We start from the raw sequence: 22,308 nt of genomic DNA, 5'->3' as shown, positions 1-22,308 counted from the left end.
AAAGCAATTTGAACACTTTTAGTTGTGATTACTTCCAAACTATTGTGAACTCTTTAATTACCCTTGGTTGACATATGTCAAGCTCATCATTGGGGCTAGGGACCAAAATTTATTAACGGGTACAAATACAGTGTCTATAATGGTCATTGGATAGTCTTCTATAGAATTCTTGGGAGTAAGTATCTCAGACGGGAAATACACTTTGTAACCACACATTGTTGCCTCTCTTGGAGAATTTTCAGATAAGTTCACAAGTGCCAAACAGATACAACAGTTTCTTGAAATTGTTAATTACATGTTTGACTTCATCCCAAAGATCTATAGATAGAGGAACTGTTTAGCTCAACTCCTAAAGAAAGCCCCTCTAGAATGGAACTCTTTTCACACAGAAGCAGTCCAGTAATTGAAGAAATTAGCAGAAAAGCTTCCCCTGCTACAGATTCCAAGACCACAAATAAATTATGTAGACAAATGCAAGTGATGAGTATTGGGCATTAGCCCTTTTTGAAGAAAATGATGGAAAAAAAAATGTGGATATAAAAGTGGTGCATTCAAGCCTTCAGAGCTTCATTATCATCCTACTTTCAAGGAAATACTCACAGTAAAACATGGAATTGAAAAATTCCAGTTTCATCTCCTTAAACATAACTTCTTGGTAGAAATGGACTTGTCCTCCTTACCAAAAATGCTTCTATTCAAGCGGAAAATGCTCCCTCATCCTCAGTTGCTCAGATGGTCAAATTGGTTTTCACAATGGTCCTTCCAAGTCAAGCGCAACAAAGAAAAAGACAACTTGATCACTGACTACCTTTCTAGGAAGCCCCCAGCCATTAACACCACAATTATTCCTCCGCTTTTGTGTGTATATCCTATTATAGACCCGTCCTTATCCTCAGACTCATCCTCTTTAGCCCTTGATGATATCCTTAATATGATAGAAAACCTTCTTTTAGACATAAAAGACTAAATAAAAATCCTGACCCTTGAAGCCAGATCTAAAAGAATCATCAAAGTCCTCCATAATTACCTTAAGCAAAACCACAATCATTTTCTTACTCTTTGGGTCCGTTTGGATATAACTTGAAAACTGATTGTTTCTAAAAATACTGTAGCAAAATAATTTTTAAATGTATGAATAGTACCGTGGGATTCATGTTTAATATTTTTTAATGTGTGAACAGGGCATAAACAGTGTGTAAACAGTGCACGCACGGTTCATGAACAATACTTTTTGTCTCTAAAAAGTCAATTACTCCGGCGTAAAAAAAAAAAAAAATAAAAAATAAAAAACTGAAAACGCAGCTTACAAAACGCAACACAACATTAAGCACAATCCAAACCCTCACTTTATCCTAACCTGGACCAACCATTGAAAACCCCTTTTGCCTTTTGGATAACCAACTGGATTGTCATACATTATTTTTACATGTGGTACTTACTCAATGAATATTACTTATGCCTTTATTTTGAACCAAGATTCTATAGACTTGTTTTCCCCCATGAAAATAGACATTTTTAAAAATTCTGGTTTGAAATTTTGAAGAATGATGCTTATAATGGAGATTGGAAAAAGTATCCTATCACAAAACATCCAAGATTTGGTCACAAAATTACTAGAGGATCCATGATTGCTAAGCTTAATTCAAAAAAGGAAATCTGAGCAAAAGGTATCTTTCACCCACCAGAAATTCATTGGCTCACTAACCCAGATGACTCCCTTCACTTACATATGGACACCACTTGGGCATGTTGTAAGAATGCTCTTACAAAGACAAAATCCCTTAATATGGGAACCTTATCCGAAACAGGACAAAGCACTCCAGAAGCTTACAAACAATAGTGGCCAGATGAAGATGACCCTTGGGAAATGCCCAATCCAATCCAAATAGGCTGCCCTAACCTATATGAGGATAATTATGACCTATATGCTGACTTTGATGAAGACTAGTTCTAAGGAAGAGACGGATGAGATTAAGATTGTCCAACACTTAAAAAAAAAAAAGTCCCAAAAACATCCTGAAGTAGCTTCACTTAGCCTTATCCATGCATGCCAGTCACACTTATTGCTTTCTGCAGCAGCCTTATCCAGTAGAAGCTTTCACTCAGCCAGGCCCCTATCTCTTCATCCACTTATCACCCATAAGCCAAGCCCTTATGACCTCATGCATGATCGGATATAACTGATTGTAAATTGTAGATAAGTTGTTTTGAATTTCATGGCCTATAAATAGCCACTTGGAAACTATGGAATGACAGAACTTAGCCTCCTTCAGAAATCCTTCCCTTGTGTCTAATGTATAGACCCTATTCAATCTAATAATATCAATGAGCCTGTTTTATATAATCTTCTATTCTAGTTTATGTTTCCAAGTAATGTTCTATGTTTCATTAGTAGTTTACTTTCTTAACCAGTTCCTATAAGTATCTTCTTACACCCCCTTTGAATTCCTGTCTGTGTGTCCTGTCTATGTGTCGCTTCTCATCTCACTCTTTATCCAAACTCATTCAAAAAATTGACTCTCTCTCTCTCTCTTTAGTTACATTTGTTTAACATACTCAATTTCACAGTATATCAAAATGTCAAGTAATTATATGTCAAGTAATTATGATTATAACATTACTTTCATTATTTCACATATGAATACTATTTTTATTAGAGAAATACTCAATCCGTCTCATTTTGTTTGTCCTCTATTCTATTTTGGGATGTCTCAAAAAATTGTCCTATTTCTAAAAATAAAAGTCATTAATTTACTAATATTCTAATTATACCCCTATTAATTTACTAGTTCAATTTTTTGATAAATTTATTTAAGGGTAGTTTTAGAAACTTATACATTTTTAAAAGGTGACAAGATAATAAATAATGTTCCTTTAAAAAGTTTGACCTTTTAAACAGAACAAACAAAGTGAGACAAAGGGAGTATTATATTGATAACATTTTTACAACAAATTTTAAATAGTAAATTGTTATGGGTGGACCAAAAAAAAAAATTTCCACTGACATAACATAACACTTTTTTTTATCATGCACCAATCATATTTCATAACCTTTTTTTTTTTTTCTTGGGAATATGCCCCGATCAAATCATAACTTTTTTTTGTGGGTGAGGGAAATCAAATCAAATCAAAACTTGACACAACAAAATCAAATAATTTTTATTTATTTTATTAAAAAAATAAAGAGTGATATATAATTTGAAAATAACCATCATTGAACTTGCCATGATGGTCACATTGCCCCTATTCCGTCCACATTCAGAACTAAAAATATTTAAAAAAAGAAAAAGATGAAAAAGACAGAATTACAAGTCATAATCAGCAGAAATTAAGAAAAAGGGCTTACTATTAAGACTGGGAATTCATCAGTGCCACTGCCACCAGTACCACCACCTATTACCGGTACTTATAAAACCAAAAATTTCCGATTTCCATTCCCATCAAAATCCAAACCCACTACCATTTACACCTACACGTGCCAGAAGAGCATCGCAAACAGTGCGAACACTTGCAGAAGCAGCACCCAAAAAAATGGTCAAAGCTATTAGAGTTCACGAACTTGGTGGTCCGGAAGTCCTAAAATGGGAAGATGTGGAATTAGGAGAACCAAAGGAAGGCGAGATTCGTGTCAAAAATAAGGCCATTGGCCTTAATTTTATCGATGTTTATTTCCGCAAAGGAGTTTATAAGACCCCCACATTGCCCTATACCCCTGGTTTGCTTTCATTTCTTTTCTTTCTCTTTGCTTTATTATTATTATTATTATTACTTTTTTAATCTAAGAGTGTTATTATAATATTAGCTTATAATGCTTTAGGATTTTAGATCATGTCAATGATTAATATTAATGGCTCATGTTTGATTGTTATGACACATGTTTGTTATTATTTCTTATTTGACTTTATTAAATTTTAGTAATTGAGCTAACTAGAATCTTCTTGACGATGCATGTTAGTTTAACATAAAATATGTGATATAAAGAGCCTTAATTAGTTGGCATATTCTAGTGTTTCCAATGGAGACTTCGATAGTTCGAATTTCCCCTCCCACATTGTCACTATTGAATTATAAAAGTTAAAAAAAGAAAAAGAAAAGAAAAAAAAGGGTGATGTCCAAACCTTCTCTAATCACTTCATAGTTCATAGATATGCCTTGTCCTTAACTTGCTCTAAAATGTAACAAAAGGAATAATAGTGGGGGGAGCTCCAGCCCTCTACAATGTGAGCCATTGGCCAGAATTGATGGATCATCAAGTGAACAAGAAATTTTTATGTGAATTAAAAAATGGAAGGTATGAAGGCTACTCAATGGGTGATGAAAATTTTGAAGTATTAAGGGATTTAGCAAATTCCTAGGAGTTTCTAAGAGTCTTTGGAGAACAGTTTATGGCTTTATTTGGTACAATTGAGGAGAGATAGAGAAAGTCAGCAAGTGCGGGGAGTGTGCAGCATTTAACTAACCCAACTCCTAGAGGAGCTAGGGATCTTTAAAATTTGGTATCTACAGTTAATTATGATGCTGGATGACATGGGAGTACTAGTAAGGAAGGTTGTTAATGTATTCCTAATGAAGCTACGCCTGTTTTCTTGGAATATAGTGCGTTTAAATGACTCTAACAAATGAGCGGTTGTAAAAACCATGTTGAAGGGATGGAAGTCTGATGTGGTTTTTGGTTAGGAAACAAAATTGTCAAAATGTATGCAAGTGTTGTTAGAAGTCTTTGTGCTAGCTATTTGAAGATTGGATGGTACTTGCAGGAAAAAATATAACAGGTAAGGTGCTCTTAATATGGGGCAAATGGGTGGTTGAAAAAATTGATCCAAGTGTGGGTGTGTGGGGAGGTTTTCAATGTCATGTTTATTGAGTAAAGTGAAGGATAAATTCAATTGGGTCTTTATTGGAGTACATGACCCTAATGATGACAAGGTAAGTAGTCGATAGGAGTTGAGAGATTCACAACAGAGTTGGGAGGTGGCTTGGTGTGTGGCAAGGGAGTTCAATGTAGTTAGATTTCCAAGTGAAAGGCTAGGTTACAATCAATTCACTATTGCTATGACAGAATTCTTAGAATTCATTAATAGACTCTGACATAGGACAAATTGGAGAAATTTGTCTACGTGTAGTTATGGTGGGTTAAGGTTTAGAAGGATTTGTGGATTTCGAGGTTTAGAATCTTTTTAGAAGAAGGGTGAGGGACCAAGAGAGAAAAAGATTGGATTTATGGTTGAAAAGAGGAAGAAAAAAAAAAAAGAAATTGAATTATTTAAATATGTGAACAGTACTGCAAACGGTGCCCATGAACAGTATAAAGACTTGCCTAATACTTCTAATCAACTCTCCATCTCCTTTGAATACATTGAACACAGATATAAAGACTCTTTCTTGTACCAGAAGTATTAGGACCACTAGTTTGAGTGTTTGACTAATTAACTAATACCTTAAAAAATACTAACTTGGACTAAAGAAAATAATATCTAAGATACTTAGGATCTCATAGAAAATTCTAGACTCAACTAAATTACCAAAGTAACCTTAATTTGCAGGAATTATAGAGCGACTGAATATAAAATTGACCATAACTACAACACAACAAAGCCTTAGTCCCAAAATTTGGATCGGCTATGGATCATCGACATATTAGATTGGGTCGGCCATGTGAATTATTTTCCTTCATTCTATTCTATCTGAAGTTATGCTCTCTGTTACTTCTCTAATTGACATGTCAGTTTTTATTACTTCTACTAATGTTATTTTTGGCTTTCCTCTACCCTTTTTTTTTTTTTCATTCCCTCGACTTGGATCAACTCACTATTTCTCAAGCTATCAAGATGTAGGCAAAAATTTATGCAGAACTCACAAACATGTTAATACAAATACTTCCAATCATGTGTCAGCCTCCGACAACAATAAACTAACCATGTGCCTTATATGTGTACAACACATGAAACTAACAGAATGGGGGTTACCAAGATTTGAACTATGGACTTTCACAGGGAATCTAGCTCAATACTGTGCTAGTAACCATCAGTTCTACAGGCTGTAGCTATCAAGAAGTGGGCCAATAATGTATAAGTGCTCACCAAATTGATAACTCGACCAAAAGACTTATTTTCTTGTGATGAAATTACTTTCCTTCAATTAAGCTATTATTAAATTACCGATTGTCCCAAAAGCTTAAACTATTAGGAAATGGTGAATTTAATCACTTAACCATAAGTCCAACACTTCCCCTCACTTGTGGGCCTAAACTTCCCCTTAATAAGTGGGGGCCCAACAAGTGGGAATTTAACATTTTAATGGGTGGTATAGTAAAGCCAAGGATTGAACTTAGGATCTCTTACTCTGCTACCATGTTAAATTACCGATTGTCCCAAAAGCTTAAGCTATTAGGAAATGATGAATTTAATCACTTAACCATAAGTCTAACAACTATTATTCGAATAGTGATTTCTTTACAACCATAGTGCATATGTGGTCTCAGAGAGTTTTGTTAGTTTCTGGAACTTGGGATAGTTTCTTGGAATGGCACAATACTGGATTTACCTATTTTATATGAGGTTAGGTCCTAAGGTGGGACCAATTTATTAATACCAGTTTCTGATGCAGGTAGGGAGGCTGCTGGGGTAGTGACAGCTGTGGGACCCGGACTAACTGGCAGGCAAGTTGGAGACCTTGTAGCTTATGCTGGTGATCCAATGGGCTCATATGCTGAAGAGCAGATCCTTCCTGCAAACAAGGTTGTGCCTGTTCCTCCCTCTATTGATCCTATCGTTGCAGCATCCGTCATCCTCAAGGGTATGACAGCTCAATTTCTACTCTGCCGTTGCTTCAAGGTAGGTTCTATACTGATGCAGCTGCATGCATACTGCAGAAAGTTGAAATTTATATTAAATTGAGCCTTTAAAGTATTTGGACTAGAAACCTTGATAGAAATAAAAATTGTGGTAAAATGTCATCTAATATTGAGTTGGTATCGTCTGTGAATATGTATTCTGCATCACATGCATTTAATGCTTGTAAATTCCAATCTATATTTAGAAGAAGGATCATCATCGCCATGTTAAGGGTGTGGCTTAGGAGTGTGCATGGGTTGGGTTGGGTCAAGTTGAGGGAATTTTTCGACCCAACCCACTATGGTGGGTTAAAAAAAATCCAACCCAACTCGCTTGGATCGGGTTGGGTCGGGTTGAACCCTTGGGTTGGACAGTTATTTATTTATTTATTTATTTATTACTATTACTATTAAATTGAGCAGAAAAAAATATATCCCATTTGCTACCTGAGTTGATAAACAAAATATTCATAAATTAGTATTCCAACTCAGTTATAAACAAAATATACATGAACCAGTATCCCAACTCAGTTATAAACAAATTGGAGTGGAGTGGGAGAGCGAGAGTGGGAGGCAATAGAGCGAGAAATAAAATTGTTAGGGTTTGCAAGGTAATTAGGTTTTATATAGGAAGAGCTGAATAGGGGAAAAAATTAAATAAAAAATTTATTAATTATATAATATATTTTTAAATATATATAATTTAAAATTTAAATATATAGATGGGTCGGGTCGGGTTAGGTGGGTTTGTGATTATTATGACCTGAACCCAACCCGACCCACTATTAAAAAAATTTTCATAATCCAACTCAACCCACCAACCCCTAAAAACCGACCCAACCCAAGTTGAGTTGGGTCAGTTTTGGCGGGTTGGTGCGTTGGTTGCACACCCCTTGCATATGTATGTGAATGCATACATGAAAGTATGATAAACACCAAAGTTATCATTATAGCTTTTGGCCAGCTGTGCCTGTGTTACAATGTTATACTTATTTTGATTAGCCACAATGCTGAAGCCCATATCTATTAAGTTATTTGAATGAATTATTTTTGTTACCAAAAAAATTGTAAGTTATCCTTTTTTTTTTCCCACACACACGTCACTCATATATATATATATATATGTATAATAATGAGATGAGTTCAAGTTACACATTTTTTACACCGTAGATTCATAAGAGATCTAACGGCTAAAAAAATAGCATTAAATGCTGTTGATTTCCACCTCATTCATAATTAATACTCTAGCATTTTCTCTCTATCCTTATTTATTGTTTTTCACTTAATTAAAGAGCATATTTCCATTTTTAACAACTTGCAAAGATTTTTCCTTAAAATCTTCCATATATATATATACAGGAATCATAATCCACTAGCAATAGAGCATCAAAACCCCTATCACTACATCAAGAAAATGTTGGCATTTTCTGCACCGATTTCTTTGCTTTGTAAATTGCCTCCTACAAGTGAAATTTACGATCAAAGATAAGCGAAGAAAACTAGGATCAGTCCAGATGAAACTTTCAGAATACCCCAAAAATGGTCCAGTGTTGAGATCTTTGTAAGCCCAGGATTTCGATTTTAAATCAAACCCAAAGATAGTCACAGTGGATAAATTCCTTGCCTCCGGAAATACGATGGATGCACAATAGGCCTTAGTACCATCCACAACTACAGCTCTTCCACATGGAATAGTTGAGTTAACCAATACTGGATACTGAAACCAAGTTTCCCATGTAGAAGACATAACATTGTATTTTAAAAAATCAGGATCTTTTTTACCTTTATTAGTAATATCAACCTCCACAATCTCGTGTTTGTCTTCCTCCAACTCCAAATGAGCGTAAATAATACATTCGAACTTGCTGGTATAAGAGGGTGGGTTTGGTAGGCTTTCCCAGGTTCCCAATATATGGGGGCATAAACCTCAATCCATCCACAGCCAGAGGAATGATTAAACTGTTGAGAAATACCTCATGGCTTTAGAAGATTTTAAGGAAAAATCTCTGCAAGTTGTTAAAAATGGCAATATCCTTTTTAATCAAGTGAAAAACAATAAATAAGGAGAGAGAAAATGATAGTATTAATTATAAATGAGGTGAAAACCAATAGTATTTAATGATATATTTTTTAGCCGTTAGATCTTTTATGAATCTACGGTATAAAAAAGGTATAACTTTTATAAAGTTACATCAGGTGTAACTTGAACCTATCTCTATAATAATTGTTTATTGGTAAATAAAACTTACACATCCATAAGGGGTTAAACCACCCGTGACTTCACCCTCCACCTATTTTAAGGGAAGAGATTCAGTGGTAACAGAAGAAGACACTTTGGAAAGGCCTACAAGAGACATGGCATTCCAAATTCTAAAGCATAGTTTTTAATTTGAGTTTTCAATGATGCTAGGATGCCACTCATGATCTATCTAGCTAGTTTGATTGTTGGGAGTTGTTTTAGTTGGGTCTTAAATTTATTTTCTTAGTTGCTGCTTAGTTAATGTTGATTTTTAAAGGTTTTCTTTTGTATAAATTTAGGGGTATTTCAAAACTTTTTGTCAACAAGTTTCTAGCAACATCACCAGAAAAGCATATGTGGCTGTCTTATGAGATATTAAAATTTCTGAATTTTTTAATTTATTTACAGTTGTTTACATGAGTGTGTGAAACATACAAATCCTAGGAGTGATTCGTAAAGAAACCTTAGCTAGTTTTATTTTTAGGAGTTATTTTTAAAATCAGGTGAATTTGGTAACTATCAAAAAAATTCTGGTGCATTTTTATACTTCTCATCAAATAGGGTATCTAGTGAGTCTTTAAAAAAATCATGTTCAAATTCAAAGTTGACTTTTATTCAAGTCTTGAGCTGCTGAGCACATGTGTGTAGGTTTTGAGTCTTGAGAGCTGCCACTTGCTTTATGCCATGGTGAGAGAAACTTTTTGGCAGTAAATGGTTAATAAAATTTTTGAGCTGATGGAGGACAAAGATAGATAACCTAAGAGGCTGCACCTAGGCTTTTGGAGTCAACACAAAGTAAGAGAGAACAAACCTAGGAGTCCGCACCTCGGGTTGGTTGGACTTAGCACTTGACCATTAGAAAAATTCCAAGAGAACTTTTTATTTAGCAGTGTGTCATGTAGTGTCTTTGGCAAGAACGGAATGCGAGATGCTTTGAGGGAAGTGAATGGTCTATACTCTAAATCTCTCCTTCTTCACTCTTTACTAGATCGGAGTATTGCTTTTAACTCTCTTCCCTGTTCTAATTTATTAGATATGTTTGAGCATTGTAATTTGAAAGATTGATGTACTGTCAAGTATACCTCTGGCGTACTTGGGTTTTTTTTTAATTAAAAACCTTTCATTACTATAAAAAAAAAAAAAAAAAAAAAAAAAAAACTACTCTCTCCATTGAAGCATAATAGCTTGATTTTATATCACTCCGCTTTTAGAGGAGCATTTTTCTATGATTACTTAGAGGCATATCTACCAAGGCTTTTGTTGGATCAACACCCTGTTTTATTGGAGTGTGGTGCTGTGAAATGGGGTTTAGTTTTGAAAATATGTGGAAAGAGGCAAATGGCTTTATAGAAAAGGTGAAAGGTTGATGGGATTCATATTTATGGATCTCCTAGTTTTGTTCTGGCAAACAAGTTGAAAGCCTTGAAGCTTGATTTGAAAAAGTGGAATACCTTAGAGTTTGGCAATATTATTCGATAAAGAGACTTTGTTGAGTAGTATTAATTCTATGGATGAGATTGAGGAGCATAGGATATTACTTGATGAAAAATTGCAAATGGAGTAGGCCTAAGTAAAGCTTGAATGAATCTTGTTGATGAAAGAGATTAATTGGAGGCAAAGCCAAAAATCAGTGATGTTGTGCTGGAAGGAAGGGTACAAAAATACAAAGTTCTTTCATAGGCTTACAAATTCACACCGCCATCATAATTATATTGGGGGATAACTTGTAGATGGAGAGGAGCTCACTAATCAAGAGGCAATTAATCATTAATGGGAAGATTGCAGATTTTTATAAAGGCTTATTCTCTAAACAAGGAGTCTGGCAACCTTTACTAGATGGCTTAGATCTTCTAGCCCTTGAGGAGGTGGATTCTAAGTGCCTGGAGAGGTGTTTCACGGAGGATGAGGTCCATGAGGCGGTGTCAAACATGAGTGGGGACAAAGCACTAGGTCCAGATGGCTTTATGATGGCTTTTTTCCAAAACTGTTAGGGTGTTGTGAAGGTGGATTTAATTATGGTTTTCCATCACTTCTATGAGCACTACACCTTTGGGAAAAGTTTTAATGCTACTTTTGTCTCTCTTGTTCCAAGAAAGCCTGGGGCAGCAAAGATTAAGGACTTTCTTCCTATTAGTTTGATTACAGGGGTTTACAAGATCTTGGCTAAAGTATTGGCAAAAAGATTAAAGTTGGTGCTTCTTAAGGTGGTGTCGGTTCCTCAAAATTCCTTTGTTAGCAAGAGGCAGATTCTAGACTAGGTTTTGATTGCCAATGAATGCATATATAGCCATCTAAAGTCGGGTATACCAAAGGTTTTGTGCAAGCTAGATCTGGAGAAAGCATATGACCACGTTTGCTGGTTGCTAGAGAATTGTGGGCTGTGGTCTTTTCTTTATTTAAGATTTAGTGGATCATGCCAAGATGTGTTATTGAATTGTTGGCTTTCTGGAGGGGTAGATTTGATCATCACAATATAAACATACAGAATGCGATTCCTCTGTCTTATGTGGTGTATATAGAGAGAATGAAATGTTTAAAGCTTCGAGGGGTGTGAAATTTTTTTTTTTTGGATTTGAAGCTTTTGTCTCTGTGATTAGTATATGATTGGACAATTGCCACTTTATATTTTCCTTTTTCAAAATTACTTGAGTTTATTTATCTTTATGTGAAATTCAATTTTGGATCTGAAGTTTTTGTTTCTGTAGTCATTATATGATTGAACAGCTGCTACTTTACATTTTTCTTTTTTGAATTTACTTGAATTTATTGATCTTTGTGGTTTTGGTTGATAAATTTTGGCGTGTCTCTCATATACATCCCATGTACATGGGTTGTGTCCCTTTTCTTTTGAATTTTTTAATAAATTGTTATAGTGTGTATATGTGTGTAAATAATTTGGATTGGCAGCAATACCATGATAAATCTGAAAAGGTCTGTTTTCATTGGTTTGAAAAACTGTTATTATTAGTATATTGCTATGCATTTGTCCCCTATTCTCCTAATTAGCACAAATGGAACACTTCAAACCTGGCATTGTGCTAAATTTGGCTCTCTTTCCCAGCCTGTTAAACATTCTTATTTACATCAACTACTAGATATGAATAATTGTCTTGTGTAGGTTGAACCTGGACACACAATCCTTGTTCATGCAGCAGCTGGTGGAGTTGGTTCTATATTAAGCCAGTGGGCTAATGCCCTAGGTGCCACTGTCATTGGAACTGTCTCAACGAAAGAGAAGGCAGTTCAAGCCAAGGATGATGGATGCCACCATGTTATAATCTATAAGGAAGAGGATTTTGTTGCTCGTGTCAATGAGATAACATCAGGCAATGGGGTTGATGTTGTCTATGATGCTGTAGGAAAAGATACCTTCCAGGTATTAGCATTTTTTTTTCTTCTCACTCTCCCTTCATTTCTGGAGAAATTTTGGGTATTTAACTGAGATAACTTCATCTTCTGTATTGGTGCCATCAAATGATGCATTTAAGATATATTTATATAATTATATATGATTTTCATAGTTAGCTCCTTGTGTCATCTCATATTTGTGGCCAGGGGTGCAACTTGATTTAGGTTGCTTTACCTTTGAACTTTGCAAACCCATTGATTGATAGAGTATTCATTTTTAGGGTTGTATGGTTGAGTGGATAGAAATCTAGGATGGACAGTTTTTTTTTTTTTTCTTTTTTTTTTTTAATTCTATTTTTTTAATAAATAGACGAGATAGGAAGGATGAAAAAGTGTAAGGATATATATATATTATTTGGTTGAAAAGAAAAAAAGGAGTGGATAGAAAAGATAATTTTTATAAATTTATTGTTATTATCTTATTACATAATAGGTAACTTTTTATTAGTTTACAATTTTTTTCCCTATTCTTTTATAGGAAAAGGGTAATATCGCCACATAGATCAGTAGAGATGAACACATCATATTTATTATATATATTTTTTTTCCTCTACCTGTTTATTTTGTGTAAAAAATGCTATTATATAAATTAAATACCGTGATATCTTATAAAAATAATAAAACGAAAGTCTTATTATCTATCCAAAAAAAAAAAATCTCCCAATCATATTCTTTGTAGAAAAATGGTCTTATGATCTTGAAAACAACAAAAGTCACCATTGTCTAGGTAATAAATTCAACCGAATTTTCACACCTGCCACACATATTCCTTCCAGTCTTGAGATCTTGAAAGACACAGGAAGAGGGCAAAAGTATTATAACATAGTTAGGAGTTTTGGTTATGTTACTAATAGACAGGAGATAAAGGAAATTTAGGGACATATAAGATGAGATAACAAAAGAGTGGGGCTAAGATTAGCAATGCCCAAACCAAAAATGAGTGTGGTAGAGCCATTTGCCCAAGTGACATGACAGGAATGATTAGAGTGGTGAAGTTGGAAAGCAAACCTGACCCATCATGTGATTATATGCACCTAAGTCAATGATCCCTATCTGAGTGAGAGTGGTAGTGGAAGAAGATGCAGCGGAATGAGGTTGTAGAGACACAAGACGACGATGCTCTCTCTCAGGAATAGAGATAGTTTGGTTGCTGAAGTGGGTGTAAGAGGCGATGAAGTATTTTACTTTATCTGAAAACTGACCAATGGGCTATAGGTTTGCCATAAAGGTCCTAACAAAAATCTACATTGTGATTCTCACCTCCACAATGAGTACATTTATAAAGGTGCTTCCTTTACTTTGGCCTCCCCATTGATCACAACCTCCACAGCCTCTATTTTACCACAACGTCTGTTTTCATAGGCCTCCAGCTGTAGTAGCTATAGATTGATCAAAAGATTAAGTTATGATATTTGTGCTGGAATCAAACAATTAGACCTGATGAAGATGATTAAAAACCTCACTTAAAAGTTCTTAGGCCAAGATTTGAGATTTCTTTTTCATTCTTTATTTATTTTTTATTTTTTATAAGTAATGATATCTATTATGTGAATAGACTATTCAGTATGCATAAGAATGAGCATAGAGTAACCTAAAAGAATTACAAAAAAAAAAAAAAATACATATATATTATAGAGGTAAGAAAAAATATCTTAAAGACACTACAATATGCTGGAAAAGCACAAAGTAGTCAAAAAGTACATAAAGAAAAAGGAAAAAAATAGAAACCAAATTACAAAAAGAAGAGAGCTAATGAACAAGGGATGGAGTGACGTAGGACAACGACACTATTTCAATGGAGCAATTAAACAACAATAGAACAAAGGATAAACCCTAGTAGTCAACACCTAAGGGCTGCTTGAAGTTAGCATTAAGCAAAACTGGAGTCGGCACCAGTGTAAAAGAAACACACTTTTTAATAATTCTCAAAAGTTGTCTTACAATAATCAGAAAAAGTGCTTAAATAGCTAACAATAAAATGCATAAAGAAACCCTAATTATTAAATGCTCGGGCTTGCTTAATCTCAAGCCCAATAACTAATAGGCTCCATTCATAAGGCCATAGGTTAGACCGTCTTCTTTTTGCTCTTCTCCCATGCATGCGTATAATTGGGGTTTGTACCTTGTGTCCTCACCATGGAGTCACAAGATGTGAGTTTCCAAGCCCGAGAACAATCAAACCAAAAACCATTGAAAGAAGCAAGCAATTGATCTCCAGAACTATTTACATTCAATTCCTCAACCAAAAGGAAGATCAAGCACCATTCTTGGTAAGACCTAGGCACCCAAAAATCAAAAGACAAAGCACCATAATTGTTGTGCCTTCTCACAATGAATCAACAAATGATCCACAATTTCCCACTACAGTGACACATGCAACACCAATCAACAAAATCAAACCCCCCTACTCCTCATATTATCACTAGTGAGAATCTTATTCTTAGCTGCAGTCTAAACAAAAAAGAAACTCGCTTAGGTGCCTTCACTCCCCAATACCTTCCTAAGAAAAAGTGACAGAGGAGGAGTCTCGTAGAGCATTATAGTGCGAGTGAATGTCAAAATTCTCATTCTTCTTCAAAATCCATCTCAATCGGTCCCCATTATCAATTAAAGGGGTATTATTCTCCAAAAATGAAGAAAATCCACCATAGAACACCTCCTAATCATTCAAATCTCGGGCAAACCTCAAATCCAAGTCCACCTTCCCCCTTCCTCTGTCTGGTCAAGGATAATGCACCAAAAGTCTCTTTTCTTTATGGATATCTCATACAAAACTGGGAATGTCACTCGAAGAGGTTGAAACCACACACAACAATCATGCCAGAATCTCACTTTATTCCCACGCTAATCTCAAATGAGTATTTTTGGCTAAAATCCTCCCAAACCATCCCATACAAATATCTCTCCTCAAACTGCAACCATGAACACCCCTGCCCAACTTAGAAGTCTATCTCCCCATTCTTCCCCAAACTTCATAGTTATCACCCTCCTCCAAAGACGATTCTCCTCAACCAAAAATGCCATAGCCATTTTCCTAATAGGGCTTAGTTTCCTTATCCCTAAACAACCATGGCCATAGGGACACACACTTTATCCCATCCTACAAATGTTGTTTGGATTCACTCCCCATACCTTCCCAAAGAAAATCCCTTTGCAGTTTTTCAATCTTATTTGCCACACTAGTAGGAATGTTAAAAAGTGATAGGAAATAAGTAGGAAGACTTACTCTTAAATTAAAGTGAGCCTAGCACCTTTGGACAAATATAGCTTCCTCCATCTTGCCAATCTTCTCTCAAATTTCTCCAATATAGGATTCCAAATAGAAGACGACTTATGAGAGGCCCTAAAGGCATGCCAAGATAATACATGGGTAGATTCCCAACCCTACACCACAAAAACCTTGCCAAAACATGCACATTATCTACCGCCCCAATTGGGCCATTTTGCTCTTACGAACATTAACCTTCAAGCCAGTGACAGCTTGAAAGCATAGAAGCAACATCCGTATATGAAGAATTTGCTCCACATCTGCATCACAAAACAAGCTTGTATCATCTACAAACAAAAGATGTGAAACACAAACTCCATCACCTCGACTACCATTAGCCTTAAAGCCGCTAATTAAACCCCCCTCCCCCCCACCCCCCCTCCACTCTCTTCAACATCTTACTAAAGATTTCCATCATGATCAAAAACAACGTAAGAGAGAATGGATCTCCTTGTCACAATCCCCTCAAACTTCCAAAAAAATTAGCTAGAGACCCATTTACCAAATCTGAAAACTGAATTGTCGAGATACAAGTGTGAATCTGCCTACACCATCTCTTTCCAAAGCCCATCCTCCTTAACAAATCTAGAAGTGCCTCCCAATTCACATGATCATAGCATTTTCAATGTCTAGCTTGCATATAACCCCGAAACTTGACTTTTCACTTGACTATCCATGCATTCATTGGCAATAAGAACCTAGGTTGCACGGACACGCCATTTTTGGCGTCGTGTCGGTGTCCGACACGTATCGGACACCGGAACGGCCACGACGCGCCAGATTCCGGTGTCCGGCGGTGTCCTTTTTTTTTTTTTTTTTTCGTTTCTCCGACACGGCTCCGACACGGCTCGACGCGGCTCCGACGCGGCGCCGACGCGGATCCGACGCGCGAGCAGTGAAAAAAAATATATATAACAGATTCTGCCCTCTCTCTGACCTCTGCCCGCTGCCGCAGCCCTCTGTCCCTCGCCGGAGCTAGATCGGGCCGATCGGAGAAATCCATAGACGTCGACGCGGTGCCGGCGTACCCTGTCCCTTCCGATCGGCGAGCTCCTCCTCTCTCTTCCTTCTTCTTCTTCTGCTTCTTTTTCGTTTTCTTTTTCTTCGCAGAACCATCTGCCTTCTCTCTTCTTCTGTTCATTTAAACTTTTATAATACTTTTTTATATATTACCTCTTTGTTTTGTGTGTCACCTGCCAACCCACGTGAAAGCCACTTTCAAACTTTCAACTTCAAATTTTATATTATTATTTTGACTATTATTTTTAGTATTATTATTAGTATTTCACCATAGCCTATTTAAACTTTTAGTTTGTATTATAAACATTTTATGTATATTATTGTATTAATTTGAGTGTTAATTTATTTATTTGTAATTTTTACATAATTTAAATTCTAGATATAAACGTATTTTATGTCTAAAAATATTTAAAAATATGCCTAAATATAAATTTAATTAATTATTTAACCGCCGTGTCCCCGCCGTGTCGTGTCCTTATTTTTCAAAAATTGCCGTATCCCCGTGTCCGTGTCCGTGTCGTGTCCGTGTCCGTGTCAGTGTCCGTGCAACATAGATAAGAACTGAGTCAAGTATATGTCTACCACCCATAAAACCATTCTGAGATTTTGAGATCAATTGATCTAAAACCCTTTTTAGATGATTTGCTAACACCTTAGCCAAAATTTTATACACGCTCCCCACCAAGCTAATAGACCCGAAGTTTCTAATATATATATATATATAGCTAAATTGTAGCATTTATTGTTACTACGCTCTTGTTAACACCTCATTAGCCATATCATTATTCTTTTTCTTAATCGTTTTTATCTTTAATTTTTTTTGCCAATATTAAATATATTAATATATTGGTTTTACATATCCCTCTTAGGCAGTTTTAACTTTCATATTCATCTACTTTAATTTTGATGTTATAACTAGATAATAAATAAATAGAAAATTAAAACAAATATTGTCTATATATATTCATATTAGGCGGTTTTAACTTTACATATAATTTTGTCTTTACATGTTCATCTACTTTAATTTAGATATTTATAACTAAAAATTGAAAAAAAAAAAAAAAAAAAAAAAAAAAAAAAAAAAGGACTATAAAAAGGTCTCCATAAGTCTTGCTTAATCTTTGATGGTAGAAAAGATACAGCTTGACAACTGCTCCATAGGAGGAGTCCGCCTAAAAGATAAAAGAGAATTGCCACTTGAAAGACCACACACACAAGACCAGTCAAAGTTTGAAATATCAAAAGTGCGGCTATTTTGTTCATTCCATAAAATCCACATTAAACATAAGGGGCAATGTTCCAAATATCCGATGAGTGCTTCCCAAACCAATTCTTCCACCCAAATATGATGTCCACTATCCTTTTAGGTAGCACCCATTGATCCCAAGAGCTCCAATGATGCAGCTCTACAAGATATCACAATGAATCAATAATTGATCAACTGGCTACCTGCTACACCAACACATAAAACACCAACCCACTAGAGAAAATCACTTTATGAGATTATCACTAGGATTTTTCCCCAATCTACTATCCATACAGAGAAGGATAGCTGCTTAGGAGCCTTAACATACCAGATACTATTCCAAGGGAAGGATGTGACTTGTGTACCTTGAATGGCCTCATAAAAAGAGCAAACAGCAACCCTATTACTCCCATTTAGTGCCCTTCTCATTTTATCACACCCCCTAGGGGAATTGGTGGATAAAAGATATAGGATAGAATGCACTTGCTCCAACTCCAAATCATTAAAACCTCTGTGAAATCTCACATTCCAACTCCGCCCCTCCCCATCAACCAATGCTGAATGAACAGCAGCATCTCTAGCTACTACGCAAGCATTTACATCTGGATACAACACCTGCATAAAAAAAATTCCTGCACCACTTGTCCTGCCAAAGTCTCACTCATTCACCGTCCCCCCACTTCGAAACACACATATTGCAGGAATCTGTCCAGACCAGTCTGAATGCTTTTCCATAAGCTAAAACCATGTGTTCATGTAATTGGTTTCGAAGTTCAACCAAGTAATGGAATATTTTAAGCTACAACCATGTGTTCATCTAATTGGTTTTGAAGTCCGACCAAGTAATGGAATATTTTTTACCAAATAAAAATACTTCTATTGACTTTGCCCGCTGAGCATAATTATTATTACTTAATTTAATTGAGGTGATTGAAAACAGTTCAGGGGAAAAAGCAAACCAGAGTCCAATTCTTTCTTTGATTCCATCACAACCACTAAACATGTAACCCAACTACAAGAAATTTAATTAACCAAAAAAAAAAAAAAAAAAAAACCTCACAATTTCATAACCAGAGAAAACAGATTCATTAATTCAAGAGATTAAAGAGACCTAAATAAATTGAGTTGATTAACAGCACAAAGAACTTTCCAATAACACAGCTGAGATAAAGAAATGACAAACATGTTAAGAAAGTGATATGGGTTGGATTACTCACCGAGACTCAACCCTTGGTTGCAGTGGAGTGAATCATTGATGAAGTCTTTTTGACGGCATACTGAGTTTGTACCAGCAGATGATATCTTCTCAGGGTGACAAATTTAACCGGTCATGGTTTAAATGAACCAACTATCTTGGTATTGAGAATGTCGAAATCAGGTCTAAGGAATTATCACCATCAACAGAAATTGACTGTGGGTGGTTGCGATTGGGAGTTGTGGTGCTGAACTATGATCGCAATGGTGATAGTCACAATGGTAAAGTGGTTGCAGTGATGTCTTGGTTATCGACACTGGTTGATTAACGGTGATAACGGTTCCATAGTTTGCATGGCTCTAATACCCTGTAACCCATTTTTTGGTAAATTATTCTTAGGGTTAATAAATATCATTAGCCCTAATAGATATTATTTATAGTTTTGTGAATAAATACATTATGACCAATTTACTCTTACTCTTACACTAATACAACATTACTTTTGAACTTAATTTTATGAAGGGTTTGTAGTATCAACGCATCATACTTATAGAAATAAAAATAAATCATACTATTTACAGCCAGCTCTCCCCTAGTGTTACCTTGGCATTTCTCAATTCTTAGCTAGAGATGTCAAACTCAGATATTTCTATTTCAAGTAAGGTTTGAAAGATTATGAAACATGTAAGGTAATCACTGAATCAAGTTCTGCCATTCCACATAATAAAACCAAGCTCGAATACTAATAATTGGTAAATAATCAAGCTCAAATTTAATGTTCCCAAACCTTAACTTGAATCTACTGAAGCTGGTACGTCATAGCTTTGGTTAACTGTTCTGATTTGTTTGTTATGTGTTGGTAAGAAGTTTCTTATTCAGAAGGTAATATATCCAGGGATCATTGGCATGCTTAAAGCCTCGTGGGTATATGGTGAATTTTGGTCAGTCATCAGGTACACCAGATCCACTTCCATTGTCAGCTCTTGCTGCAAAATCCCTGTTCTTGACCAGACCTTCCCTCATGCAATACACTGCAACTCGGGATGAGCTACTGGCAACTGCTGGCGAGGTATTTGCTAATGTTGAATCTGGTATCTTGCGAGTTCGAGTAAATCATACCTACCCGTTATCTCAGGCGGCTCAGGCACACGCAGACCTTGAAGGTAGGAAGACTACTGGATCCGTTGTGCTGATACCGTAAGGCATCATTCAGTAAGTCCTTCCAATTATCTTATTGGTTTGAAATGCCTTGTGGTCTGTGTGGAACGAAATATGTCTTCTAGATATGGCTGGGTAGCCGAATGTAAATCTGTTTTGAAACTAGTCATCAAGAGAACTATTGTGACAGGAATAAATGGATTTGAACTGTATCTTCTGTTTTCTCAAAATTTATAATTTCTTTTACTTTTGTATATGTTTGAATTTTGTATATATTTAAATATTGTTTAAGTGATTAAATTTACAGTTTCTTAATATATTAAGTTTTTAGGACAATCAATAAATTATCATGATATCATAGCACGTCGTCCTAAGTTTGAACCATGTCTCTACTTTACCTCGTATTTAAAAAGTTAAAAATTGCATGCGCTTTGGTGGGGATCTGGGATAGGTAGTATTAGAATAATAATTAAGTGATTAAATTCACTATTTTTTTCAGTTTAGTTTTTAAGACAATTGGTAATTTATCAATATATATCATAATGAATTCATTGTGAGAATATAGATTAAGCGTTCTTACAAGGTGATTTAGAGTGAGAGAGGCTAATGAAGCAGGAATAATTTAGATTGTATGTTTCTTTCATTTCACATACTGGCAATTACTTCATCCCATTTTGCTTTGTTTGTTTGTTTGTTTTTTTATTTTTTTAAGAAACAGTACCATTGTTGGTTCTTTATGTAAATTAGATTAAGAAACAATGGTTGCCAATTTAGATTAAGCGTTAAATGTCCCTTCCACTTTCTGAAAATAGTGTTATACTGCTACTTCATAGCATTTCTTTATTACACTTTTTTTATTATTCGAAATATAAAGTAGTAATATTCCATATAGAAATTACGAGAGTGTAATTTATAGAAAATGACGCTTCTATTTTACATTCGAAAGCCTTAAACATATTGTCCCCGTAAAAGTCAAAACGTTGGACTTAGAGCATTCGCATCAGCTCATTTATAAATTTTTCCATTTTACACATTCAAAATCTACTTTTTCTATTTTACACACTTAATTTTACAAGACACCTACATCAGTCTGTTTATTATATACACCTATTTAAATAAAATATTCACACTTCCCTATTTTTTATTATATCTCCCAACTACCCTACGCGCCCCCTCACTTATCAGATCACCTCTCCCTCTCTCTTCTCATTTTTTTCTTAACAGCCCTCTCTCTTATCTCTCTCTCTCTCTCCGTCTTGTTCTTTCTCAAAAAACTACCAGCCCAGATATCTGTCTTCACCGGCCGTTCTTCACCGGATTCAGAAGCTTTCTTCACCGGCCGGTCCAGAAATCAAGCTCCGGCAACCCAGATCGCGTCTTCACCGGCCGTTCTTCACCGGATTCAGTTCAGAAGCTTTCTTCACCGGCCGGTCCAGAAATCAAGCTCCGGCGACCCAGATCGCGTCTCCACCGGCCGTTCTTCACCGGATTCAGAAGCTTTCTTCACCGGCCGCCCCAGAAATCAAGCTCCGGCGACCCAGATCGCGTCTTCACCGGCCGATCCACGAACCATGCTCCACGAACCAAGCTCCGGCGACTCAGAACCAAGCCCCGGCAACCCAGATCGTGTCTTCACCGGCCGATCCACGAACCACGCTCCACGAACCAAGCTCCGGCGACCCACGAACCAAACTCCGATCTCTGTGTCTTTTGGTTTGTCTGTGTGGGTTTATTTGTGTGTGGGTTTGTTTGTGTGTTGATATGTGTTTGTGTGTGGGTGTGTCTGAGGTCGTTGTGCACGGAATGGGGAGAGAAAATTTGGTGCGAACTGGATAATATTATTTTAGTATATACACGAGCTACAGTACCCGTGTATATTTACACGGGTACTGTAGCTCGGGGAAAAATATGGATGGTTTTACATATTTTTACACCCACTGAT

The 22,308-nt window shown here is 35.8% G+C and overlaps 1 protein-coding gene across 2 annotated transcripts; it reads left to right on the top strand.

Moving 5' to 3' along the window:
* Window positions 1-3,314: 3,314 nt before the first annotated feature.
* Window positions 3,315-20,578, top strand: LOC112033912 (uncharacterized). Of its 2 annotated transcripts, none has more exons than XM_024066845.2 (4): window positions 3,315-3,715; window positions 6,607-6,833; window positions 12,190-12,447; window positions 20,076-20,368. In XM_024066845.2, exons 1-4 carry the CDS (start codon window positions 3,532-3,534, stop codon window positions 20,253-20,255), a joined length of 849 nt encoding a protein of 282 aa, XP_023922613.1. In that variant the 5' UTR covers window positions 3,315-3,531; the 3' UTR covers window positions 20,256-20,368. The 2 variants fall into 2 exon arrangements, with proteins under 2 accessions (XP_023922613.1, XP_023922487.1); XM_024066719.2 differs by having other exon boundaries at window positions 3,327-3,715; window positions 20,104-20,578.
* The last annotated feature ends 1,730 nt before the right edge of the window (window positions 20,579-22,308 follow it).

This window comes from Quercus suber, unplaced genomic scaffold, assembly GCF_002906115.3.
Source record: "Quercus suber isolate HL8 unplaced genomic scaffold, Cork oak 2.0 scaffold_48, whole genome shotgun sequence".
NCBI classification, from domain to species: Eukaryota; Viridiplantae; Streptophyta; class Magnoliopsida; order Fagales; family Fagaceae; genus Quercus; species Quercus suber.
The sequence above is the reverse complement of the archived record's forward strand: the minus strand, read 5'-3'. Positions and strand labels throughout refer to the sequence as shown.

Excerpts from the sequence above, each read along its gene's own strand:
- LOC112033912 (XM_024066719.2), top strand. The coding sequence starts at position 3,532 with ATGGTCAAAGCTATTAGAGTTCACGAACTTGGTGGTCCGGAAGTCCTA. Across the intron at positions 3,716-6,606 it reads CACATTGCCCTATACCCCTG|GTAGGGAGGCTGCTGGGGTA; the intron begins GTTTGCTTTCAT and ends TTTCTGATGCAG. Across the intron at positions 6,834-12,189 it reads TACTCTGCCGTTGCTTCAAG|GTTGAACCTGGACACACAAT; the intron begins GTAGGTTCTATA and ends TGTCTTGTGTAG.